Below are 20414 nucleotides of genomic sequence, written 5' to 3'. Positions count from 1 at the left end.
TTTTATTAAAAAAAAAGTTTTAATCTGAGACATAATATTATGTATACCCCAAGATGAAGTGAAATAATACGTGTTTCTTTTATGATTTTTTTTAATATGCCTATTGCCTAGAGTTTTTTCATGAAACTTCACACATGACATGGCTCGCACAAAAAATAAGAATTTTCATTTCAAAATGAGGCATTGAAGTTCTTGCATATAATTTCCGAATATCGCTGATCACGACGTCGGGATTTTCATATAAAACTCAGTGAAATCAAGTAGATTATGCAAAAAAGGTTTCAGTGGCAGATAGCCAATAAAGCGATTGATTTTTAGTCCAAACAGACTTTAAAAAATAGCTTTACACATTCCACATGTTCATCGAAGCTTGAACGATTAATTAAATGCTATGGAATCATTGAAACATGTATGTTAATTAATTCGTCATATCCAAAGGAAAAAAGTTAAAGTTGATGAGATAATTATAGAGTGCAATACCGATAGGCCTATATTTTTAAAATGAGCCGGTCGAGATAGGCCTACCCTTTTCTGGTAAGATATATCAGATATATATCCTATCCATTGGTAGTAAACATTCGGACCCTCTAATAATGTTTAAAAGTGCCATATTAACACACGAGTCTCTCCGCCCTTTCACACGGTAAAAAAAATCGTAATTTGAATGATTATTTTTCTGAAGGCCATATAATGACGATTTTTTTTTTAACACAAGAGAAACCAAACTAGAATCATGAACGCTATCTAATCACAAACACAAATTCGAATTCTAATGCGGAGGTGAATCCCAGCTAAGTTTTCCATGTGAAAGGTCTGATGAATTGCAATCATTCCAATGATGATTCAAGATTCACGTGTGAAAATCCCCTCTGTGCGCTCGTGAAAGCTAGCGAGCTGGGGCCGATTGCACGAAAGGGTATTTGCAAGGACCGTCTTTCGTGTCGCCCATCTTTTATGATGCGCCATGTGAAACGCATTTTAAATAAATCATCTGCAAACATATTTCATTCGTCCGTTAAAATAAACAAAATATTTGTTTATGAAATGATGTGATATATCATGAAATTGTATAAAATTTGATTTAAAAGCAAGCTAACGAATCTTATTCTTTATCATAAATTTAAGAAACACCCCCGCTTATAGCGTATCATAAAAGATGGGCGACACGAAAGACGGTCCTTGGAAAGACCCTTTCGTGCAATCGGCCCCAGTGTTTTTTATTTCTTTCGCTTCCAATTCCAGATCCAATCTCGGCCTAGCCTCGGCCGCCCTCGGACGTTTTCCTTGGTCGATGATTTTCTTTGGATATTTTGCGCTCTTTTCAGCATTGTAACCTATTTGTTTTCTTTAATTGATAACATTCCTCGAAATGTCAGCCCCAGGATCTAGCACAAATCAAGGTAAAATCAGATTTTCATAGCAATGCCGCAAAACTTGAAGTCTTGATATTCTGTGACTGTGGGTATTAAAACTTGGTGTGTCCCATGTACTTATTTTCATGTTAGTGTATAGACAGGAATAACCGTCGTTTCTGGAGCTTTATTCAACAATTTCTGACATTTTACTGTAATCCCCATTCACCGACGGTAAAGTGTCTGTGTGGGCTCCCATTTGTTATAACACCAGCACCTTTGTCCGACCAGAGTCCAAAGTTTGAGGTTCTATAACACATCGAGGTTACAGAAATATGTAAAATACAAATTCAAAATAGGCCCCTAGTTAATTATTCTATTGTAACATTCTTTAAACGATATAGATGAAAATGCATGAAAATTATACTATTCCGATGTTTAGTTGGGTACGACACAAAGACAAACGATAATAGTAATAATCGCGATATATCGAGACATTAACGATAATGACGTCATTCAAGATGGCAACTTGCAAGTAGGGTTACCAAAAGGTCGGCCGATCCAATGAGCAAAAAGCCTATGGGCAAATGAAAAGCCAATTGCAAGTGCGTAAATCGTGCGCATTGCCACCCATCGTCTGTTCTCGATGGCAAAAATGAGCATTGAAATGCTTTTCCTCAGCAAATTAGTTCATCTTAGTTACAAATTTTAGGCTCGTTGTTGTCTATATTAAATTTGAATAATGTGGGATGAAGTGTCTTACCTTCATGTGGTATCGAAAGTGACGTTTGGAGGTTAAATCCACGAGAAATCCACGATTATCGTCGCGTGTATTCGCTATGGAGAAAAATGCGTGCGATCGCATGCATTATTGCAAGCTCGAGATGGCGCTGTTGAACATGGTCTAGAAATTCATAAAAAATAAACGAAAATCCTTTGAGTAGGCTCACAATAAAATCATAAAAAATATGGTTTATGACTAAAACGGTAGTTCTCTTGCCCACACATATCATACTTGTTGTTGCGTAAGAAATCCTTTTCTCATTACAAAAATATAGCAATAAATGTTTTAAAAATTATGTTTTACACATGGAATATTTTGGAAACATCTATATTAGAAGAAAAATGCTTTTTTTGAATGAATTCAAATTAAAATGAAGTTTATACATGCCTGCACTTTTTCCTACTACTCAAAAAACTAAATGGGCCGTCAATCAACGTTGGTTACCTCGGCAAGTAGGCGTGGTCTATCGTGAAGTTCGTTGGTGACTTGTAGACTTGACTCAGCCGCCGAATTTAATTCATTCTCCGCGCACGTCCAACTGCAACTTGTGCACTTATCATCACTGCTAGTGTTTGCCGCACTGAGGACAGATGAAACAATTCAGATAGAGTTGGGCGTGTACAATGAGTGAAACAGCGCGATCGTTTCATGATCGAATGAATTAGTGTGCCTGTCGAGATAAAATTCATCTGCCATGTTATTTTCTTCCATGTTTTATACAACTGCAATTGATTTGCTATATTATTTTCTTTGATATTTTCCTGTATATGTATGTATGAATGTTATTTGAAGTGAATTTATTATGCTGGTGTCCTTGCCATTGAGGACATATGAAGATGAAACAATACTGATAGAGTTGTGGGTATACAAAGAGTGGAACAGCGCGATTGTTTTATGGTCGAATGAACAGTGTGCCTGTCGAGATAGAATTTAGCTGTCATGTTATTTTCTCTGATGTTTTATACAACTGCAATTCATTTTTTATATTATTTTCTGTGCTGTTTTCCTGTTTATGTTTGAATTTTATTTTAAGTGAATTAATGATATAAAGATTAATCGAAAACAAAGCAAATAATTATCGGTTTCATTGTATTCGTGATGAACAAGTTAAGGTATAAAAAATGATGCTTGTTTTTTTTTATAAAGGACTTTAAGTTAATTGGAATTGAAAAGGACGTTTAGTGTTTCCTATTAAGTGCACTTTTTTTTCTTTTTTTGTCATTTCACATTCTCGGGATGCGAACCTCCACAAAAATATTTAAAAAATAAAGACTCGCAAAAATTTTAGTACTATAGTGCAACGGTGATTTGTTGATTTTTTTGTTTCATTTACTCAGAGGTACGACAGACAAATACCCAGTGTAGATCAAAATTTTGCTAATGGGGGGTGGCTACAATTTTTCTCCCCGATCGGCGCCGTTAAAAAAACGATTTTTTTTTTCTTTAACAAAACAGCATGATATACCTTTCTTTTTATTTTTCGCACCGCCAGTAGGAGGGGGTGCCGCCGCCCATAATTGGGTCCGGCACCTGGATCTGCCTATGGAATGGATGAGGAATAAGGAAAGGGGAGAAAAATAAAGGTGCCCCCTCCCGTAATATATCAAATATTTGTTAGTGGATTTTGTCGTTCATTCTCAAGTGAGGACTTATTTTTCAACTTTTGATGATTTTTTTCCTAGCAAATTTCACCTATTAAAGGGGGGGGGGGTCTAGTATACTAGGTCTTGTTTATTTTTTGTATTGAATGCCTCAACTTTTGAAAATCCTGGATCAGCCCCTGTCAAGGTGTATATAGATGAAAATAAACTTGAATAGGGCTCCATCACATTAATGATTTTCAAAATTAGCCATTTCCTATTTTCCCCGTTTAACATGCACTGTGAGGTGAATAATTCAAATGCTTTCACAATCGCTACCAAAGAAGGGATCAGGGGGCCGGTCACCCCCCACCCCGTTGGCCAAAAAATTAAGAAAGGAAGAAGAAACAGAAGGAAAAGAGAGGGGAAAAGGAAGAGGGGAATGGGAGGGAGAAAAGTGAATAAAATTAGGGAGGGGATAGACTTTGATGATTTAAAAAAAAAACATGCAAAATTGACATTTTCGCTCGCGCTTCGCACTCGCATTGCTCATTTTCGATGAGTACATATTGCTCAATAGCTGATATATATCAGCTTGACATTTCAAGCTTTGCAGTCAAAATACAAAACATATACTCTACAGTCAGCTATAGAACATTGAACTTTCATTATTATTTTTTTTATTTATACCTCGGTCACATTTGCTTGTACGGCGGCCGTGCGGAAAGTCGAAACAGCCATTTCATTCTTTTTTATTGAAACCACCAATATTTAGCTGGCACACACAAAAAATGTTTAATACAACTGTTTTCTACTCGCCTTAGAAAAAAATGTGACCGAGGTATCACGAATCAATAAAAAAGTGCTTTGTAAAATATTTGTCTTATGATCTGAGTATCAACATTTTTAGCTCACGCTGTGCCCTAGAGCATTATTTCATTTGTGGACTACCTACACTCTTCATGAAGGCCCTATTTCATAAATTTCTCAAAATCTTATATCAGTTAGCATTGAGCGTGCGTGCTTGAATAGGTAAGTCGTTAGGCATTAATAGATCAGATATTAATTTTAATGGTTAAATTGTCCATTTTGTTTCATCTCGCGCTTAGCAAGAGGAATAGAAAAATATTCATCACTTTCAGGTCCGATCCTTTGTCAAATCTATATCAGCTCTTTATTAAGTGCGATCCAAATGCACCTCACAAAGTACTTGATCTGAAATCTATCCTTTTTTCAGATCGGAATATGAAATATTTTAAGGACGCGCTTCGTGCTCGCTTGGATTTTCGTATATTAAATATATATTCAGAATGCCTAGATTGTAGGCATAAATCGGAAACACGCGCGCGCATGTTTATCCAGATACTCAACTTGTTAGTATTTCAATAATTATTATCCAGTTTCAGAAAAACAAAATTATGTTAGCGCTTTGTGCTCGCATTTTTAATGTAGGAGGAACCCCTATTACTCATCCTTTTCATGATGTACAACACATGAATCGAGTGTCCCATTTTTTAGGTCTAAATCTCGATTTTTTTTCTGCTCGGGCTTGGCGCTCGCATTAATTGTTTTATAGCGACGATCCTGTTCATGGTCACAATAACTGATTTAAATTTTCCATTTTTTATTTAGAAGAGTCCAAAAAAATCGCCGGGCTCGCCCTTCGCGCTTGCATTATTTTATTGTTGAAGTAACGTCTCCATTAAGTGAAATAGTCCTTAACAGGTACCTTTTTGATCAGTTCGAAACGTATACAAAAATCCCCGGGCAAAAAATCCTTTCCTTGCATGATGTAAAAAGACACGAATAGACATGTCTCGTTTTTAGGTCTAAATCTTCAAATTTTGTGATCGCGCTTCGCATCAGTTGCTGAGTTGCGTACCTACATGTATCCTGTTTAAGTTACAAAAAGTGCCTATATATGATGTCAATTCTGCTTGCGCTTTGCGTTCTTAGTAATTGTTTAGTTGCATAAACATTTTTTTTCATGATAAACATTGCCCAGAAATTTCAAAGTTTGTGGATCAAAAAATAATTATTTCAATGAATTAGCTCGCGCTTTGCGCTGGCACTAAATAAAAAGGGTTATATATCTATGTTGATTTATAAGACAAAAGCTAAAAAGTAACATTTCTTCAAAGAAACAAATATAAATCATCTTCGCGCGGCCGCTTGGGGAAAAATACGGGTGAAAAAAGAATTCGCCCCCCCCTTGACGAAAGCTGAATCAACCCCTTCATCCTATTTGTTTCTCTCCTTTCATCCATCTCTCCATTCTTCAAGGAGCCGCGGAATAGTTTTGAAAAAGGGGCTAAACATGAAATTTTGAATTTTGTGTGTGTGTTTCTACCAATGAAATTATTGATGAAATATAATGCGGTACAAAAATCAATGTCATTCTTCTTTCTGTTTTAAACTACTTGAAAAAAAACAACTGGGAGGGGGTGGCAATACCGCCACTGCTAGTAATATGATTACCAGGTATACCATCCGTCACTATTTTTTTAGATAATCATGAGGATTGCCCGAGGAGATATCTTTTAAAGGGGTTGCTGGCTTTGAAAAAAAAGCCAAGGGAAAGAAATTATCTCTCTAAAGATAAGTTGATTTTGGTCGAATATCATACTAAACTGATTTCCAGGGGATGGTGCTTCTGGTTCAGGGGCGGCGATCCTGGGGATAGGTGGGAGCTCAATGCCCCCACTTTAAAAAATCACTAAAAAGTGCCCCTTTAATGTTTCCCCACTTTCAACTTTGCTCCACTCCCCCTGTCGTACGTGTACAAAAAAAACGCACCACCAGCTAAAAAAAAAAAAATCTTGGGGGTCACAACCCGAGCACCCCACTTCCCAGGACCATATACAAGGACTCTAATTTATTAATTTTAAAGAAAGCGTGAGTTAGACATCATTTGTTGAAAAAAAATAGAGACCTATTAATGACTGCATGTGGTCCTACCGGTACGCTAGATCTGCACACAAAACTACTTTCATGTGACACGCAAAAGGGATAGATCTTAGTCATGTTAGTGGAAAAGTAGGATAAAACAAACAGGTTTTAGAAACGCCTTCGTTGGCGTTCAATTATATGGGTGGTATGATACAAATTCTGCTAGCTTATTCGTACTAATATTTCTGGCCATTGTACTTAGATCTGTATTTTAATGTGGAAACATTTTTTTTTATGATACAAATCGAGCGAGGCAAGCACAGTGATATGGGGCAGAGTTCCAAGTCTCCATGCCCCAGACAGTGGTGTAGCTAGGATTTTTTCCAGGGTCCTTGCTTTTTCAGGGGGTGTGTATGTGTCCACAAGAGATCCGAATTTCGCCAATAGGGGATGGGGCCCGAAATTATCTTCACCTATATCAGTCACTTGTTAGTTTTATTCTTATAAAACAACATAAACATAAAATAATCTCATAAAAGTGCGAGCGCGAAGCGCGAGCGATTTTTTTTTATACTTTAATGTATTTTTCCTGAAATTTAATTTTCTGGGCAATGTTATGTGTGATCCTCAACAAGATTCGTATGTACCCCCAAGCTTGAACATAAATTTTTATCAACTGTTCTAGCCTTATCGAAAAGAGACCTGTTAAGGACTGCTTACAGTTACCCATGAAGACGGTATATATTTCAATAATGCGAGCTCGAAGCGCGAGCAAATTTTTTGACATTCCGACCTAAAAAAACGTGATTAATTAATGGGATAGCCGATAGGTATTTAACTAAACAATTGATGCGAGCGCGAAGCGCGAGAGAAAGATAACTGAGATTTTAGACCTAAAAGCGGGACACTCTATTCATATTTTGTAAGTCATAAATAGGATATAGTCAATTGGGTATCATTAATAATGCGATCGTGAAGCGTGAGCAGACAATTATTGATATTCTGATGTAAAACTGAATAATTTAAGTACATTTTAAATAAAGAACGTGCACGCTATCGCGCATGTTTTATATTCAGACCTAAATTCTGGGCATTCTGAATTGTTGAATGGAATGAACATTATGGAATACCCGTAGACAATATGAACTTGGCAAATCAAACAATGTGACCACGCAGCATGAGCTTAAAATGCTGATAATGTAGACCATAAAACGGACATTTTACAGAGCAATTAAATTTGTAAATGAAAAAAAATAATGAACGCTCGATGTCCGAGCTAAAATATGTGTTGCATATTGACTTCAAAACTTGCTCCACATCAGCCTATTGAGAAAGATATGAATCCCATCGAACAGGCAATTATGGCGCAAAGCGCCAGCAAAAATTTTATATAGTAACATGAAAAGATTTTTTAAAAATTGCAAGTCTTCCCCTCACATTATTTCATTCACTCGTCTTCCTCCTTATTTTTCTCTTCTTTTTTCTTCTGTCTTTCTACTTCTTTTCCTTTTTATTTCTTCTTTCTCCCTTTTTTCTTTACTTATTTTCTCTTCCAATTTTTTCTGGGGGGCCCCTGGGGAGGGGGCCCCAAATCTCAAGGGGGCAGATGCCCCCGGCCCACCGTTGCTACGCCAATGGCCCCAGACTGAATATATTTTTACATCAACTTACTCTAAAAACAAGTGTTTAAGTTTTATTTTGTATCATTCATTTTTTAAGTATAAGGTAAAATTATAAGTCTCGGAGTGTCAGTTAATGCTGCAAAAGAAGTATAAAGCCTACTCTTTTGCAGCACTATCCAGCTACCGCGGCGAGGACGCCCTCCGAGAAGGTAGCCATATCAAAACTATAAAAAAAAATTCCCCTTAGATTACTGGTGGATCCAAGGGGCATAATTATCGAGAGCCAAAATTGTAATTTGTTAATAGGCCCTATTTTTTGCTTGTCAATTTTTAGGGACGAAAGGACTTTCCATTTTTGGTAAAAACATTTTTTAAGGCATATCAAATTTGTATCGGGAAAATGTGCCCTCCATAGGCCTTATCCCCCTAAATTTCAGGTGGGGACCATTGGCAGCGGAAAGCAAAATTTTGGGAGGGGGGGGGCACCAAACTTTAGTGACAAGCCCTATCCCCCAAAAAAAAGTTTATCAGCACAAATTTTAGGGGAAACCACATGATTTTTTTAGGGGGGTCCACTGGAATTTAGGGGGCACGCACGAAAAAAAAATTGACAAGCAAAAAAGAAAAGGTTATCAACAAAAAAATTAGGGGGGCGATCGTCCCCCACCTCAAAATTAGAGGGGGGCACGACCCCCCCCCCCGCTGCCTATGGGGGGACGTTACTTTTTTTGGGCAAATTTTTTTTTCGCCCCCCCCTTTGATAACCTTTTTTTGTCAAAAATTTTGGTGCCCCCCTAAATTTTTTTGACTGCCGTAGATAATAATGCTCCCCCCTTTGGAAAATCCTGGACCCTCCTTGTCTAGATATAGATGTTTAAAGAATTAATAATTTTGAAAGTCAGAGTGCCCTCCCCCCCATGCTTTAGTTATCATAGCATAAAACTTATGCCATGTCTAATCCTTATATCAGCGAGATGTCAGAGCATACTATCCGTCACCAAACGACTGCATTTGAGCCGTTTATTTTTTCTTTTCTCTTCTTTTTATTTTTGGGTTGTTTTTTAATCATTGTTTATTTGGATAAGGCTCGTTCTCATAACTATTTTGTTAAAAATAAACGAAAATTTGAAATGTCATAACTTTCTTATTTTACATCTGATTTTGATGAAATTTTCAGCATTGTGCTCGTCTGATTTTTCTATATTAAAATTATCATTTTTCTGAGGTGGACTTGACCTTTAAATATAAATTAGGTTAATGAACGTAGACCATGTTTTGGGTGTCAAGATTGAAATCTTAACAAAGGTTAAATTTTTAAAATGTCATCGAACTTGGACTTAATAAGAGTCATCAACTATCATTTATAGTGATTATCTTTGTAAGAGTTTCAGGTCACATGATCAAGGCCAAAGGTCATTTAGGGTAAATTAACTTTCATAATGTTTCTTAACTAATTTTAAGTTTGTCTTTCATATGATTGTCATGTAATAATTAGTTATCAGCAAATGGATGAATGCAATTTCAGGTCACTACTTTACTCTACTTCACATGACCCGATGATCTCTAAACCAAGCAGAGGGATCAGAAAATAGAGAGAGAATGTCAAAGGTCATATAATACACATATGTCAACTTTGAAAAAAAAAACCCAGATAATATGATTTACATTTTTTCAAGATAATTCAGAAATTGTTACAGTCAGAGTTATGATATCAAACATGCATAATAATGGTTAACAGACCTTGTCAAAGATTAGATGAGTACAGATTATATTCCAGTTGAATGTCTATTTTCTTTGCCACAGTTGCACAGCAGAATCATAGAATGGCAATACTTGAAGACTTGCAGGAGAAGAAGAAACGAATGAGTGCCAGGATGCAATCAGCTGGACCAGGGGGGTAAGTGTTAGGGGTCAAGTTTAAAAGTCCAGAATGTTGTTCCGTAAAGCCATTGACTTCTATGTTTACTTTTAAAAGTATTTGCCCCTCCAGATCATGCTGCCTCTCTGGCATGGATGAAGAATAGATTTGAACTGATTTGTACTTGTTACACTGATTGCAAAGTTTGGTAATGAATTCCAGTCGTTTAATTTAATACAGAGATGATGAATTCTGTAGATTAAAATGATGATAATGGTAACATTCATATAGCACTTATTACACTTTGGCAATATAACCAACAAGAATATCTTTACAATATTCAATAATTCTATGTACAACATAATAGAGGCATCATCATGAATTTTCACTGGATGTTTGGTTGGGGCAAATTACATAATTTTTTTGTGTGTGTAGTATAAACAGAAATCATGTTTATAAAGATGTGTGAAACATGATTGCAAGAATTATTTTGGGTCACACTCACACTTTACATTGCAATTATCTTTAAAATAATTATTAAGTAATTTTAATCATATTGTATTATATTATAATGATATCCCAAAGTGTTTCCTGATTTTATTTTGAATATGACTATGATACCAGTTGCATCAAGGAAAATATGCCATGTGGTGATAGATTCAGAAATGCTTATTAATATTGCAGAAGGATCAGGGGAGCGTTTCATCAACATTTTCATCCGACAAGTTGTCAGGTTTGAAAACTTTCCTTGATTATGATTGGCTGAGAGGCACTGTTACCATAGTAACTGTCGGATAAAACAGTACTTGTCGGATAAAACGTCTGGCAAGTCCTTTCATGAAACGCTCCCCAGATAACTGGGGTAATGATAATTACAATGTAAATAACTTACACGAAGTATGAAACGATATATAAATTTTTATAAATTTATATAACACATTTAGAAAGATAGTCTATGTTACTTTCATAATATCTGTTAGTTGAAAAGTCTTGTAATGAGTAAATTATTGATATTTTTCCCACTTATTTCAGGGCTGGAATGCAGTTAAAAGACAATGGAATGGGGGTAAGTACATGAGACTTTGTGATATTAAAAAAAAAGAAAAGTCAAGGTTGAATTCATTTTCTGGTAACATTTAATAGGTCAAGTCCACCCCAGGAAAATGCTGACTTTAATGAATAGAGAAAAATCAAATAAGCATAGTGCTAAAAATTTCATCAAAATCGGATGTAAAATATGAAAGTTATGACATTTTAAAGTTTTGCTTATTTTTCATTAATCAGTGATATGCACAACTAGGTGAGTCAGTCGATGATGTCCATCACTCACTATTTCTTTTGTTTTTTATTGTTTGAATTAAACAATATTTCATTTTTTATAGATTTGACAATAAGGACCAACTTGAATGAACCATATAGTATTAAACAATGCTAATTCCACATGTTCAGGGAGGAATTAATCGTTGTATCACTTGACAATGAGGAGAAAATTAGAATATGTCATATAACAAAAAACAAAAGAAATAGTGAGTGGATGACATCAAAGTCTCCTCATTTGCATACCAGCCAGGATGTGCATATAACTGTTTTGTGAAACTAAGTGAAACTTTAAAATGTCATAACTTTCTTATTTTACATCCGATTTTGATGAAATTTTCAGTGTTATGCTTGTTGGATTTTTCTCTTTATATTCAAATCAACTTTTGGTTGGGCTGGACTTGTCCTTTAATAATGAACCACATCCATTATTAGGTATCAGCTGAGAGCTTAAAGTGGAATCCAACCCAAATAAAAACTTATTCTTAGGGGAATAAGAAAAATCAGACAAGTTGATAGTGAAAGTTTGAACACTATCTGACAAATGATAAGAAAGTTATGATTTTTTTAAAGTTGTGAATATTGGTAATCCCTAGATCCATGGAGACTGCAAATTGGCCACATATGTGATGTCATAGTGATGTAAGGCAAGGACTACTCTTCCATTTACTCCAATACATAAAATGGCTAATAGGTCATTTTTTCAAATGTTTTACTTCAAATTTTATTTTTCTTTCATGAGGACATAAAACAATATACTACTAGGATTATATTTAGATTACTGCCCCAGGGGAATGGGCAGTTAGGAGAAAACCACAAATCCCTGATAATTAAGTACATGGCCTATGGGAAAGTTGTCCTTGCCTCTTGTCATAATTTACTTACCCAGTTGCCAATTTGAAATCTACATAATCATAGGGATTTCAATTTTAAAGCAGCCATAACTTTCTTATTGCTGGTCCGATTTCTTTCAAACTTTCACCATTCTGTTTTATCTATTTTCTCCTTTCCAACACTACCTTTTATGACCAAGGCTGGATTCCCCTTTAACAGAAGTTTGCATCAAAAGACCAGAGTTTTAATATTTTCTTTTAATGGGTGCACTCCTCCTTACAAATCCACAGGAATTGTGTTTTCCAGGCAAAGTTACTGTGACACCCACAAAATGTATGAAAGTTATACAAGTTATAGGAAAGTGTAATCATTTCAGTACAATGTAAGTATTCTAGATTGCACAGAAAGAATCAAAGCTACTGAGAGCCAAGGAATGTCACGGTCTCAAATGTTACCATTAGACCTTTTTGGAATTTGATATCGTCTTGGTACTTACCCACTTGGTGCAAAGAGTTTCATGACAAACAACATGATATAATGCTCTGTATATTTTACACATATCGTCATTCCTCACACGGTAAGCTGCCTTCTCTTGGCTAAGCCTGAAATACCCAAGGCTGAAGTAAAGAATGTCGCTTGAGTTTATTAGATGGCTCCTCGTATTAAACTTTATGTTATTTTCCAGTTATTTGATAAATGCGCATGATAGCATTTCTTTAAAACACCCATGAGATAACAAATATACATGATGAGCCTATATTCTCAAAGTAAGTTTCAGTTGTACTATGGTACAAACCATGGACTATGCAGATTTCTTACATTATCGTTCTTCAATTAACCCCCTTAGCTAAAAGTTTGCATTTGTAATTGGACTTTTCATAGTGTACTCGATGAAATAAGCATAAAATTTTTATGTACAAATTTTGCATAGTCCATGGTTTTGTATCATGGTACAATTGAAACCTCTTTTGAGAATACGAGCTGATATATACAGGTAACTCTGCCTAAGTCAGATATACTATGATCACAGTAATATGTTCAACTTGGGAGATATAGAGGTAGATAACATATATGTTTTGCAAAATCTGGTATAAAAATTGCTTCACTTTGGTAAATATTGATAACTTAACAGTAAAGTGGATGGTCTACTTCTACCTGCATTCAGCATTAGAGCGTAGGCCAACTTGCTCTCCTGCTGTAGTTCTTTCAAATTGATTTCATGTTTCATTTAAATCTTTATTTCAGTTGATGCGCGACCCCCAAGAAGCTCAGATGTCAGCTAATAAACAGCAACAAGCGTTGCAGGTATATTTTTTATTTTGTTAACAGAAAAATAGTGGCCTTGGGCATCTCCAAGCAATTTGAAAAAGCTTGAGCCCCATAGTGTTAATTCGGTGCATGATTTAACAAGTGCTTAAAAGTTTAGGCATAGCATCAGTGTCATCTTGAATCATTAATAATTCAGCAATCCTGGAATCTCTTTTATTGTGTTTTTGTCAATCAATGTAAGTACCCGTATTCCATTTATTTTCATGACCAGACCCATACTCTACATTTTTCCTTGATGACTCGTTTTTGGTTCGTAACAAAAAATTCAAGAAGTGATGGTTATTTTGTCCTCCCCATGCAGCATGCCCATACAAATTCTTCAGCATATTTCATCACCCAAGACTCATCGTACGGGAACCTCATCCTTCCAGTTATACCCAGGATAGCTCAGCCTATAGAATGATGCATGCCTGCTATAGCATCAAGACTTTACGACACAGACATTCAGAAATACCCAGCTTTGCCAGTGGGATATATAACACGTGTGTAAAGGATCAAGGGAAATATTTCCTGCTTTGATGCTACATTTATGCCCCAACTAAGATGTGAGAACAGTACATCACTTATTAGGGAGGTATATTTCATCAAAACACCAATTAAATGTCTATTTCAATTATTAAATGTATAATGTGTTATTCACAACGGTTGATGATTTTGTGCTTGCTTTCCTCAAAATCATTAAATACTCGATTGTTGAATTAAAATGCCTAATCCAGATATTATTAGAACCAACATCATTTAATTTCTATTTGAAATGTTTTATGATTGCATATTAATTACAAAATACAAACAAACAAATATGTCACTATGTTTGCATGCTTTGCTAAAATGGTGGAGACATTATTAAAAAACAACTCCATGGAATATTTGATGTTTATAGGAAAGCAAGTGTTATTTGTTTTAATACTTGATTTTGATACATTTCTTAGAAATCAACTTCAGTGAATTCATATTTAAGATGTTTATTATTTTGAAATTAATGATTTTAATATTGATAGTCACTATAAATTGATCTTTTCTTGAATATAGTATGATACGATAACTCATCAAATGTATTTATTTTAGGATTAGTTCGTTTTATAGCAAATTATTTGTTTTCTATTGAAAACAAGTGACGATATTCTCATTTGTGAGTGTAACCCAAAATGATTCTTACATGGAATAATTTTGCTTTACAAATTTGAATAGCATTTTTGGTCATAAGAGAAAAGCTCTCGACTAAGTATTGTACAGTCCTATGTAAAAAAAAAATGTTATAAGATATGCATAGCAGTCTTTCCAAAACGTGGAGCACATTGCGATGCGATACCAGGAAAATTATTCCCTGTTCTTGCAATGTTTTACACACCTTTATAAACATGATTTCCATTACTACACAAAGAAAACTTATATAATTTGCATACATGTATTTGTACATTTCGAAATGTTTAATGCATGTAGTCAAACATCCAGTGAAAATTCATGATGCCTCTATTATGTTGTACATAGAATTGAATATTGTAAAGACATTCTTGTTTAATTGCCAATATCGAATTGGTTAAGCATGATATCAGACGAGCAGTGTCTTGATATACTCAAGTAAATCATATCACATTTGTGTATTGCACTATTGGGTACGTGTTTCATTGCAAACACTTCTGGGCCCTGTTGCATAAAAATTTATGTCATAATGACATAAATTTCGATCATGACATAAAATCATGCATAGCTTATGTCGTTGACATAAATTTCGTTGCATAAAAATATTTATGTATTGTTTTAGCTTATGCCAAGTTATCACGCGATATACATAAACTGAATAGTCATGAACGAGCCTGTTGACATAAACTTGGCATAAGTTGTCATTTTTCAGCCGCAGGAAGCTCTTGCGAAAAAGGGGTCTTCGGCTTCCTATTTGGACGGGATAGAGGCCTATTTTGGTATGTATCAAATTTTCATTGTTGTATATCGTAGATCATAGATATATCTCACGTTCTGACCAAAATTCAAAGATTCTAAGTATAAAGAGATGTTTTAAATAAATCATTATCGCCGTCAATTTTATGTAACGATTGCTCGGATACTCTCCGGCTGCTCTTAGCCGTACACCGCTGGCAGTGCTAGCCGGAGGTTCCGGCGTCTGATAAAGACAAATAATGCATGGAATCAACACCAACAGAACAGTGTTAAATTATCTTCACGACATTGAACATTGATTTTAAGGTTCCGGCGTCGGATAAACACAAATAATTCATGGGATGAACACTGACAGAAAACAGTTTTAATTAATCTTCACTACATTTTATTGGACATTTTCATTGATTTGAAATTAAAGTTTTTTTAAGAGCATCCCTGCTCTCCCTGGAATTGGAAAGATCAAGGCCTAGATCTACGTTAACGGTACTTGTTAGGCCTAGCCCAACGTTAGAGCCGGACTGTCTAACTACGATTAGACTAGAAGTCTAGACTAGACACTCTAGAGTCTATACAAAACAGCTCTGTCACTCACCGTGAGGGCCTAGCCCAGGCCTAAATAATTAGTTGTGCTGAGCCTTGCCCCGGGGACCCCGACACGTCTTCAGACAGTGTCACATGTTCGGGCTGCCGCAGTAATGCTGAGCCTATGTTCGGAGATTTTAAAAAAAAACTGAAATTTAGGCATGTCACTGTCAGTGTCAATGCAGGGCTAGGCCCTAGCAAGTAAGAGCTTGGCCCCGTTATTAAGTTCTTGTGTAGATCTAGATCTCTAGTTATCTATCTAGGACTAGATTAAGTCTAGGGTCTAATTTAGACTTAGTCTAGCTCAAAAAAATTCTAAGTTAAACTTATCTTACCTAGGTGAGCTGAGCTGGCCCTACAATTGACTAGGCCTACCCTTGTTTGGGCCTTGGTCCTGGCCAGTGAATGAGGTGGTGCAGCCCTGCCCCTGGACTGAGTCTGGCTGGGGCTCCTTCCATTCATGCTTTTATTAATAGATCAAAATCGAGACCTATCTAGTAACTGTTTAGCAATACAAGAAATCCAGAATAGATCTAGCTCAGGGCCCAAAATTGAAACTGTGTTTACATCATTTATAGTAAGCTAATCATTTGTTGGGCCTATATATCATCTATATGAAACAAGTAATATAGATCTACTAGAACTACAAAAGTTACTTTAGATCTATTCTATGTCTAATCTTAAGCCTGACTTTTTAACTCTGACATCAAAATTCAAATACAATTAAACTTAGACCTTTGGGAGACGGGTCCTCCACTGCCGACGCTACGGTGATAGAGCCCCCTAGGTTTATGGTAGAGCTACATGTATGGAATAGGGTGTCTAGCTCTAATATAATATTGTTTTCTAGTGCCAGGAGTAGAGGCCTAGATGATTCATTAGTTGGTAGATGTGCACTACAATAACATGTGTAGAGTATAAGACCCTAGCAGCGAGGGGGGGGGGCCCTCTCCATTCAGAAAAAACAACAAAGTGATTGGTGTGTAATAAAGAAGATAAAATAATTTAGAAAATCCTGGGTCACCCTCTGTGTTAACGAAGACTGGAGACTACTGAACAGGAAGGGAAAGAAGGGGGGGGGGAGAAAAAAAAGAATTACACACTGAACTAATTAAGTTAAACATTGAACTGAAAAGACATGTAACTTCACGAAAACTGATGACTACGTTGTATGTTAATATCTAATAAAGATATTAAAGTACATCTATGATAGATACACATTTTAGTTCCTTGATTTGTTAAACAGGTTAAAAAAATATCAAATGCCTTTTCTATTAATTTACAAAACAGTGCACAAATAATGTGCTTGGAGAAAAGGCATTTCAATTACTGGTAACTACAGGATTTGGTTTCTGATCTGTGGATAAAAATAACCATGATAAATGAAGTTCTCTTGATGACTGTTATTAAGAATTCCTCATAGTATATTCTATTCCTTTTACCTATTTAAAGAGGATTTTTTTAGATCAATTATTAGAGGAGTGCTTTTTTTTTTAGAAAACAAACCCTGGCAATTTGAAGTTAAAATAAATTCCTAATTGTATAAATAATAGAATTATAGGTCCTACAATTTTCTTACCTATCAAAACCTATCTTCATTAGAAGTATTTATCTATGGAGTGTGTGAATCATTTTTCTAACATTTAAAAAAAATAAAGCCTAAATGAATCACTTGTACTATTCTTTTAATATTGCACCCTAAGTGATAAAGGTGCAAAAAAGTTGCCTTGCTATTGTTTGCACCCATAAAGTTTGTTTAAACAATAAAAGGGGAAACATTTAACCTTTTATAAAGGTGCATAATACTTGAGATTAAAAATGTTCAAATTTTTAACCTCTATTACATGGTTCAAATCTGCGCCCTATATCGTGATTAATATAACTTATGCTTCACCCATAAACAATTAGCACCCCTTATCGTACCAACCCCTAAGGTTAAAATTTGAATCCCGATTTTAAGTGTATTAATCAAACCATTTCAAGGTTGAAAGACTAGACCTCATTTGCCTTAAAATAAAATATTGTGTATAGCTGTACCAACACCCCTGTCAAATATATTTGACAAAATCTGTAATGATAAAAATATATTTTTTTAAAGAAGGGACTTCAGTTGTTTTTTATACAAAATGTAAATATGAATTCATTCTCATCTGTTACTATATGACAAATTTGGTATTCACTTTTCTAACAGGTGACCCACACAAACGGTGAGAAGAGGTACATGTATAGAGAGAAAGGGGCACAGCAACTGAAAGGAGAGGGAAGTCCAGACACTCTACCATGGTCTGCCATTGAATAAGAAGTCTCTCTTTGGATCAGGGGGTCAAGCTCCTAGTATGAAGGTGAGTCTTTATGTAAAGTTGAGTTTATTAAACATTCTACTTGTAAATACAAGTCTACTACTGTACGGTAATATTTATTCTTGTTTATTTTATTGTTCTTAACAGCAGTTGTAAATGTGATGTCCTGTTATAGTAATTTTCAAAGATGAATCTCTTAAGATTCATCCACATCTTGTAATAAATTCATCTTAAATTTACTCACAAAAATGGATAATATCAATCTCATGAATTTTTATAGAAATTCAAGTTTTAATAGACAACTGATCCCTCTTAATATTTCAATTAATGATAATATTGTGGAATGCATTTTCAAAAATATGTAAGAGCAACAACAATGTAACTCGTCAAAGTGAAAACAAAATCTAGGAAGGCTATTGGATCCATACTATTGTAACAATTATTTTCCACTTAACTTTTGCAAGAGATTCAGATTTGGTTGATTTATATTTTATTAGAATCTCAACAAAGAGACTAACAATGAGAGCTTACAAGCATAAACGCAATTTAAGTGCATTTAAGAATAAAATAATAGTAGTAGTAGAAGGGTATATTTTCATTTTCAAGTAACACCACATATGAAAATTTTCTCAAATGACTTGATTGAAATTAAATATATTCTGACTTTAATTATAAGGATATAAAAAAAAATAATATTCGGAAGCTATTTACCCAATTTTTATTTAACATTCTATATTTTTTTAATTATGCTTGTGACTGCCATCTCAAAAGGCTCTTTCATAATCTTTTAGAGATATATCATACATGTAAATGTATGTGAACACTCTGCTATTATCAAGTTGAGTTGCTAAAGTTGTTTTCACTGATTCTTCTTATTTCAGATTGTTCAAGAGTCAAGACTGTTGAAGAGGTGACGTCATGGACCTGGTAGCACCTGGCAAGGGAACTATATTACTGTTCATAAATCTATTACTCAAGTATCCTAAAAACGCTTTAAAAATTTGAACATTAACAAAAGTACTAATTTTCATTTTTCAAAGATAATAATCATTATATTGACATTGTGAATATATTTTATGATTATCATAAAATTATTATAATGTAAATGATGATAGGTCATACTAATACAAATAAACAATAAGTAGAAAAGAAGACAACCAAGAAGGAGGAGGAGAAGAAGAAAAAGAAGAGGGTGGAAGAGGAGAAAATGAGAAGAAGAAGAATAAATAACAACACTCAGTTCCTCTTCATGATATTACAGAAATCTTCATCTTTAAGTGGAAATATTTATGAATAGTATAATATATAATGTATGAAAAAAACATTTTATCTAAATCCAAGTTCCACTTTAATCATGTTTATAAAGTCATAGGACAGGTGACAAGATAACATTGTTTCACAAATTTTAGTGTTCATTTATTTTAAAAGTAATAAATTTACATGAAATGTCATTCTTTTTGCTTCATCTCTTTGTTTATTTTATTGAATCGGGGATGAGGGAGAGGGTGGTCAAAATATGATTTGCCCCTCAGAACAAACTTGTTTCCCTACTAAAATAGTATTAATATTTGTAGAAAATTGTAGGATTGTTTTTATCAAATTTGGAAAGTAATTGAGGGCGAGAAATGAAAATGAGATAGATCTATGTAGAGATGCAATGTATAAGTAATAATGAGAAAGCGCGGGCGAGGTGAATTAGAAAGGGAAAAGGGAAATGAAAAAGTATAAATGTGAAAGAGTCATTAACAGAGAGGGAGAGATGTATAGAGAATTGTAAAGATAAATTTCGTGAATGATAGTGGCCTAATCTCGGAGGGAGGGAGATAATGAAAGCGATAAAAGGATAAAGCATCTTTTTCGAGGGGGGGGGGGTTACATTTGATGAGAGAGAGAGATAGAAAGAAAATGTCCTGGTGCTCAAAGATGAATAAATGTAAATGATTGGTGACAGAGGTATGGATTAAGGGATACAGGTGGTATGAACGTGTCCCAATTAAGGCACAAAGCCGTGATGAGTAGTGGCCCCTCATGTGCACTCCTCTTTGAATTTGGGCAATAAGTGAGCATATTT

The 20414-nt window shown here is 34.9% G+C and overlaps 1 protein-coding gene and 1 long non-coding RNA gene across 2 annotated transcripts; both read left to right on the top strand.

Annotated features, from left to right (window-relative positions):
* The first annotated feature begins 1239 nt into the window (after positions 1-1239).
* LOC121423833 (SOSS complex subunit C-like) lies at positions 1240-14063 on the top strand. The gene is made up of 5 exons (XM_041619339.1): positions 1240-1400; positions 10031-10124; positions 11118-11151; positions 13482-13541; positions 13867-14063. Exons 1-5 carry the CDS (start codon positions 1370-1372, stop codon positions 13966-13968), a joined length of 321 nt encoding a protein of 106 aa, XP_041475273.1. The 5' UTR covers positions 1240-1369; the 3' UTR covers positions 13969-14063.
* A 1146-nt stretch (positions 14064-15209) lies between these two features.
* LOC121423834 lies at positions 15210-19825 on the top strand. Its single transcript, XR_005971315.1, has 3 exons — positions 15210-15484; positions 18235-18385; positions 19225-19825. It is a non-coding gene; the product is annotated as an uncharacterized LOC121423834 (long non-coding RNA).
* Positions 19826-20414: the final 589 nt, after the last annotated feature.

The sequence above is a fragment of the Lytechinus variegatus genome, chromosome 11 (genome assembly GCF_018143015.1).
Source record: "Lytechinus variegatus isolate NC3 chromosome 11, Lvar_3.0, whole genome shotgun sequence".
In the NCBI taxonomy this organism is placed as follows: Eukaryota; Metazoa; Echinodermata; class Echinoidea; order Temnopleuroida; family Toxopneustidae; genus Lytechinus; species Lytechinus variegatus.
Note: the sequence above shows the minus strand (reverse complement) of the source record. Positions and strands in the feature narration are given on the sequence as shown.